The 6,294-nt window shown below is 42.7% G+C and overlaps 1 protein-coding gene across 3 annotated transcripts in view; it reads left to right on the plus strand.

Moving 5' to 3' along the window:
* The first annotated feature begins 418 nt into the window (after nt 1-418).
* The window catches only part of tdrd1 (tudor domain containing 1), a 9,684-nt gene continuing 3,808 nt past the window's right edge, over nt 419-6,294 (plus strand). The window contains exons 1-18 of one of the 3 annotated variants that reach the window (XM_031843744.1): nt 419-518; nt 878-1,051; nt 1,239-1,276; nt 1,366-1,426; nt 1,587-1,701; nt 1,841-1,907; nt 1,996-2,076; nt 2,171-2,350; nt 2,457-2,600; nt 2,735-2,900; nt 3,006-3,089; nt 3,296-3,472; nt 3,559-3,666; nt 4,443-4,613; nt 5,047-5,307; nt 5,554-5,685; nt 5,841-5,948; nt 6,080-6,244. In XM_031843744.1, the coding sequence (XP_031699604.1) occupies nt 886-1,051; nt 1,239-1,276; nt 1,366-1,426; nt 1,587-1,701; nt 1,841-1,907; nt 1,996-2,076; nt 2,171-2,350; nt 2,457-2,600; nt 2,735-2,900; nt 3,006-3,089; nt 3,296-3,472; nt 3,559-3,666; nt 4,443-4,613; nt 5,047-5,307; nt 5,554-5,685; nt 5,841-5,948; nt 6,080-6,244 (2,224 nt within the window). In that variant the 5' untranslated portion in view covers nt 419-518; nt 878-885. Of the gene's footprint in view, nt 519-540; nt 583-722; nt 1,052-1,238; nt 1,277-1,365; nt 1,427-1,586; nt 1,702-1,840; nt 1,908-1,995; nt 2,077-2,170; nt 2,351-2,456; nt 2,601-2,734; nt 2,901-3,005; nt 3,090-3,295; nt 3,473-3,558; nt 3,667-4,442; nt 4,614-5,046; nt 5,308-5,553; nt 5,686-5,840; nt 5,949-6,079; nt 6,245-6,294 lie in introns of those variants that run through there. The other 2 variants (XM_031843746.1, XM_031843745.1) reach the window with 2 other exon arrangements.

Genomic DNA, 6,294 nt, shown 5'->3' on the forward strand with positions numbered 1-6,294 from the left:
CAAATATGGCCGCTGCGGGAGAAACGACGAGGCGATATTAACCAATGAGAGCCCAGAGAGAAATTACATCAGTCTGACGTCAACACACGAGCAGTAGACCTCCGCTGTCTTTTTTTTTTTTTTTACCCACACCCCACAGCTCTTGAAGGCAAATATGTCTTTATTTCCTTCTCTGCCGTCTCTCCAGTGCATTGATTTTTAGTATTTTATGCTCTCAATAATTTTAAAGGATAAAAAATAAGTGTCAGACATTCCGATATTTATGAAATATAATTTGGAATAAGGCAAATAACATCTAAAAAATAAAATGTATGGATCAGTTATGGATACTAGTGTCACGGGACAATATTGCAGCATAATATAAATATAGTTAAATTGAAGAATGTGTCTTTATTCTTGGGACAGAAGTATGAGAAGAATTTGAGGATTACTTTCACCACGACCCTTTGACCTAACCGCAATTGAAGCTACTGCGCATGTGCATTCCTTTCACGTCTTCCACCGACACGTGCCCTCAGGTAAACATATTGACTGTGCCATATAAAACCATAAAGTACAGATAACGCTTTATTAATTGTTTGGGTTTGTATATTAAGTTGTCTCGTACCTTTATTTAACCTTACGTTTCTTGTAAGTTTAGTTTAATTGTCGCCGTGTGCATTAGCTTGCTAAGTTAATATGAATGTACATAGCGAGCTAACATCAATCACCGTGAAGTGTAACATTAACCCCGTACCGTTAGCTGCTTCGCCGCTAATTAGCTAGCTTAGCTTATTGTTTTTTTTAGCTTTCAAAGCGACATTGCTGTGCACGTGTCATGCTCAAGTTATATAGTGTTAAACTCTCTGGCTTTACCCAAAATTCACGACGTTTACAGCTGCCGCCATGTATCGTTCATTTTCTCCAAACCTGGTTCGACCCAACCTGCCCTTGAGGAAGCCGTCATCGAGCCCCATGGCTCTTTCCACCCCGAGGCCTCCGGCTCCTCCCGGACCTCACTCCGTGCCCAAAGCAACAACCGTGTGCAGCGCGTCAGGCACCATTGGAGACGGTAAACCAATACCATCATTACCCGACGGGCGTCCAATACCAGACATACGTTTTGTTTTTCCTAATTTGGACAACTGTCCAGTGCGAATATCAAATAAGCAGTGCAATGTTAATCCTAGAACATGGCAGTAATATTACATCGGATCTGATACCTCGCCATCTTTGTTCCTCTTTTCTTTTTTTTGCAGACTTGAAGAAATTACCAGTCAGCAAGGATCAATCTGCAGTATGTAACAAACTTCATCAATGGCTAAATCAATGTGTTTTTCTCCACATTGCCATTTTTTCCACAATTTCATTCTTCTGTTTTCATAGGTGTTAGGATCCGTACCGCCAGCACTGACTGTGTATTTATGCCACTTCTGTGGTCAGCAAGGTAATATTGTCACCATTAAAGTCACAACTTTACATTCTTGTAAAAGGGGTATGTAAAGTTCCTGCAGTAAAATCATGGTGGTTTTATGAGCCTCAATGCATCTTTGTATTTAAATTGGGTACAATTAGCCGTTTCTAATTAACCAGTATTCACTTGACAGGAATCTTTCGGTGCAAGCGCTGCAAGAAGACTCCTTACTGCTCTGTAGCGTGTCAGACAGAAGACTGGAAGGCACACAAGCGCATATGCACCTCCATTGATCCAGAACCTGTAAAGTAAGCTAACCCTGAGTACCACCCACTGTCAGCTGTGATGATTTAATAAACAACCAGTTTGTGAAACACCAGTCAAGAGTTGACTCATTATATAATGTCCAATAGATGATGTTCACTCACTTGTTTCTTTTGATCTAAGTGAGAAACCTAAGGAAACCACAGCTTCACCAGTGACAGGAGACAGAGCCGGCCTGATTGAGTCCAAGGTAGTTGCAGTGATTTGGAGATTTCTAATGCAAGTAGGAAGTTAAGCTTTACATTTTATTTATTTGAAATAACCTTTGTTTATTGAAGCAAGGTGATGCATCCAGCATCCAGAGGGTCTATTTCAAGGACTTGCACATGCCGAAAATCATCAATGGAACAGACATCCAGGTACAACATGCATTGTTTTCCAACTGTTGAGACAGATCTAGCCAATGTTATTGAATACAAATGTCTTTCTGTTGTTATTGTGTGTGGCTTTTAGGCATCTGTTGTGGAGTTCTACAGCCCTGGCAGGTTTTTCCTTCTTGCCCAAAGCCCCGAGGTTCTGAAAGCTCTGCAAAACATCATCACTGAGCTTCAGAAAACGTACAGCTGCCCATCAGTGACGACATATGTTCCCCATGTTGGCGAGGTTTGCGCAGTTCAGTTCTCCTGTGATCTGGTGAGGCCTTTCAAGAGACACAAATGTTAATATGCAATAATAATTTGATATTTGTTTAGTCTTTGACTGTGCCACTTGTGTGTTTGCTTATATCTTTTGCGTGTAGAACTGGTACAGAGGCCTGGTCCAGACCTTGGCTGCTGACCAGAAGACGGCTAATATCCTTTACATTGACTTTGGCAATGAAGAGGACGTCCCTGTGGGCAGGATCAAGCCCCTGGCTGCTAACATCCAGCCATTTTGTCCATGCGTGAGTGCATATTCACACCGTTTCAAATAGGTTTCTTCATGGTTATGATAAAACTCCCATTACATTCACGCAGACAGTTTGCAGTGTCTTACAGCTGGCATTGTGACACTAACCCTCGCATCTATTACTTCCAGGCGATGGAGTGCCGTATCACCGGGGTGGTGCCAGCGACTGGTAGCTGGTCCTCCGAGTGCTGTATTTCTGTGAAACAGCTGTTGGCCGGCAAGACTGTGACTATTAGGCTGGTGGAAACACAAGAAAATGGTCGCGTGCATTCTGTGAATATCCTACTTTCTATGGGTAGGTTGTAGGAGTTGGGAATGCTGATAAACGTGATTTGTGATGGGGATACACAGAGGATTTGTTTCAAAGCCATACAGACAACTATCTTCCTTTTTCTTTTAGGAAAGACATTGAGCACATTCCTCCTTGAGCATGGCTATGCAGAAGAGGAAGCTGTCAACATCGCACCAACTCAGCAGGAAATAAGTAAGCCATATGTACATAACCATCCCATCTGAAGTCAGACGGTCATTTAATTTATACCCAAATATTTGACCGGTACCTCGGCTAAAATAACACAAGGAATGAAATGTTATTGTTCAGCATCTGAAATGTGTTGTGCTTTTGTTACCAATTTAGAACAATTCAAGAAACGTATCCATTTGCCGGTATTAAAGTTTGATTTTCCTCAGACACCATGATGACTACGTCTTTGGAAAACTTCAGGCGTCTCTCTGATGGGAAGGATGACAACACTTGGTCTCAGCCACCAGAGCCACTGACGGTGGCAGTGGGCGACTCCTTCTCTGTGGTGATCACCCACCTCCTGTCACCCAGTGACATCATCGTACAGAAGGTGGAGAACGCCGGTAAGCAGTATTTGATCTGGTACACGTAAACCTAAACCTCTGGACTTCGACATGAATCTTTTAACTTGAGAGCTTTTGGTTTACAGGAGTGATTCAGGATTTGCAGCTGAAGCTGAGGGAACACTGCCGTCAGGTCTCGGCCCCTCAGAACTTCAGGCCGGCCCCCGGCACAGTTTGCTGTGCACAGTTCTCAGGTACAACACATGTACATATTTAGAATATATATCACCCTTCAAAGCCTCTGAAAACCACACAGATGTTTTCAGTTAATATATCTCTTCTCAGGACTGTGTGGGCGTGTATATACTTGATCTACGTCTTCGTTTTGACAAATACAAGTCAATAGATTTTTTTTTTTTTTTTTTTTTTTTTTTTTTTTTTTTTTTTTTTTTTTCACAATTACCTCTCCTCTCATAAGGCAAGAGCCTGGAAGATGTTCAAATCAGGGAATAGAAACAGAAAATAAAATCCCACAATTGTACAAAACATCTTTTGGTGTCATTAAGGTAACATGATATGATGCCGCAAAGTGCTGTCCCGTTCATATTTACACCATTTTAAGCTGTTGCAGCCTCTCGCACTCAACCGTTTACTGGAGGACCTCAGTTAAATCCCTGAGTCTTAAGGGTTTAAGGCCTTAGTGGGGGAGGCATTGTTATGTCCTCCTTTGTTGAATCTATTAGGCAGGGAAAATTACATAATTCTTATCGGTAGATGAATATTTGTGACCTTATAGATTCCCAGTGAAATAAAAAGTGATATTTGCCAAAAGATTGGTGTATTCCTTCATGAATGTGTTTTCATGATTTGAAAACGCCTCAGGTCTGAAAGATGCTCCAACCGACCGATTCACAGATTCAATACGAGTGTGTTTGTGTCTACATTCAGCTTTCAACATGGTGTCATAAAGTATGATAGACGTGCTTTGTGAACCTAAGCTCAGACGTGTGTGTGTGTGTGTCTCTTCCAGAGGACAAGCAGTGGTACAGGGCTAAAGTTATGGGCTATTCATCAGAGGAACGCGTCTGTGTCGGCTACCTGGATTTTGGGAACTCTGAGGAAGTGGATTTAGCTAACCTGCAGCCTATCAGCACTTCACTACTGGCCTTGCCAATGCAAGGTTTGCCTTGTGTTCTAGCAGGTAGTGTATTCACCTTAAAGCGCAATGCAAATAGTTAGAACTTAAGTGTGTTTAACTGTGTTTGACGGATCTGCTTTCAGTCACATGCCTAAAGATTATTTAATTGGTTTTGTTTCCTTTACTCACTAGTGTCACTCAACTTTAAAAAGAAATGTATTAAACACTGCTTTAGATTATTGGTTATATTGTACAGAAATGTCCCCAGGAGGTTACCTTGCCTTCCCAAAAATATACATTAAGGCGAGACACTACAGGCAAAAACATGATTTTGTGCTATTTTGCTTTCATAACGTCTTCTTTCAGGTTAGTGGAAAGAAAACATCAAAAATACACATTTAGGTGTTTATTTTGCCACTCTGTCTTTCTCTTCAATTCACCAAAAGTTGATGTCTCTCACACCCTCTCAAGCATCTGTCGTTGGGCTTCTTTCCAGGGGTGCAGCCAGTTGAGGAGAGCTGGTCAGAAGACTGTCTGCTGGCTCTGCAGCTCAGGGTATCGAACCGAATACTGCGCATTGAGATCACAGGAGCACAAGATGACAAGGCTCTAGTGGCCATGATTGATGAGGCCAGCGATCCTCAGGCCAACATAGCCGAGCTGTTGAGCTTCGCTGGTTTCGCTGCACCTGCTCCTCTTCCCACCGGTAGTGACCAACAGGCTGACCAGACAGCCACTGCTGCTGTGGAACCACAAGGTGGGAAGTGTCTGAAATTGATGTGACACTTTGATTTCAAAAATTGTATCAAGTTTTATCTCACAATGAGATTTAACTCACTTGAGTCTGTCTACATTCTGTCAAATATTCCTACCATTGTCTTTATATTGGATCATTTCATGATCATCTTTATGTATTTGGCTCTAAAATACACGGAGCAAGCGGGCAATCAGCAAGACTCACAGTATATGTTGTGCTTCCTTTGTGTTTGAATGTGCTCTTCAGTGCCCCCCCCTGCCCGTGAGCCTCTGGTGTGGTCTTGCACTGAGCTTCCCCGTGACGGCCAGACAGTGGCACTGCTTGCTAGTGTCGTGGAGAACCCTCGAGAGTTTTACTGCCGCATCAACGAGCCTGCAGGTATGGCTGTGGATTATCTCACTACCAGAATGATGCAAGTCACTTTAAAATCTTTGGGAAACTCTACAGTGTTCATGATATTATACCATGGTCATGATCATAGCCGATGGTTCGATACTTTGATATAACTTTTTCTCATTTTATGTGTTTGTCAGACCGTCAGCGGCTGATCGAGCTGGGGACGGATTTGAAACGGCATTGTGAGGCAAAGGTGTCACCTTTTGAGCCCAAAGTAGGGAATCCCTGTTGTGCCATGTTTCCTGGTGAGATTATTTATTGTACCACTGGTTGTGTAAACACTTTCAGCTCTTGAGACTGTTAAAACATGGAAGGCTTGATACATTTTTTGGGGGGGATTTAGTTGTGTGTATATAATGTGCTTTCTGCTCCCCAGGTGATGGAGAGTGGTATCGCGCTATGGTGAACGACCTGTCTGAAGACGCGTCTGTATACTTTGTGGACTATGGTTATAGCATGAATGTTGAAAAGAACGTCCTTCGATCCATTACAAACCGACTCCTGACTCTACCCTTCCAGACAATTCGCTGCTGGCTCGCAGGTTGTGTGTGTGTGTGTGTGTGTGTGTGTGTGTGTGTGTGTGTGTGTGTG

The sequence above is a fragment of the Anarrhichthys ocellatus genome, unplaced genomic scaffold (genome assembly GCF_004355925.1).
Source record: "Anarrhichthys ocellatus isolate YVR2014 unplaced genomic scaffold, GSC_Weel_1.0 scaffold4, whole genome shotgun sequence".
NCBI lineage: Eukaryota > Metazoa > Chordata > Actinopteri > Perciformes > Anarhichadidae > Anarrhichthys > Anarrhichthys ocellatus.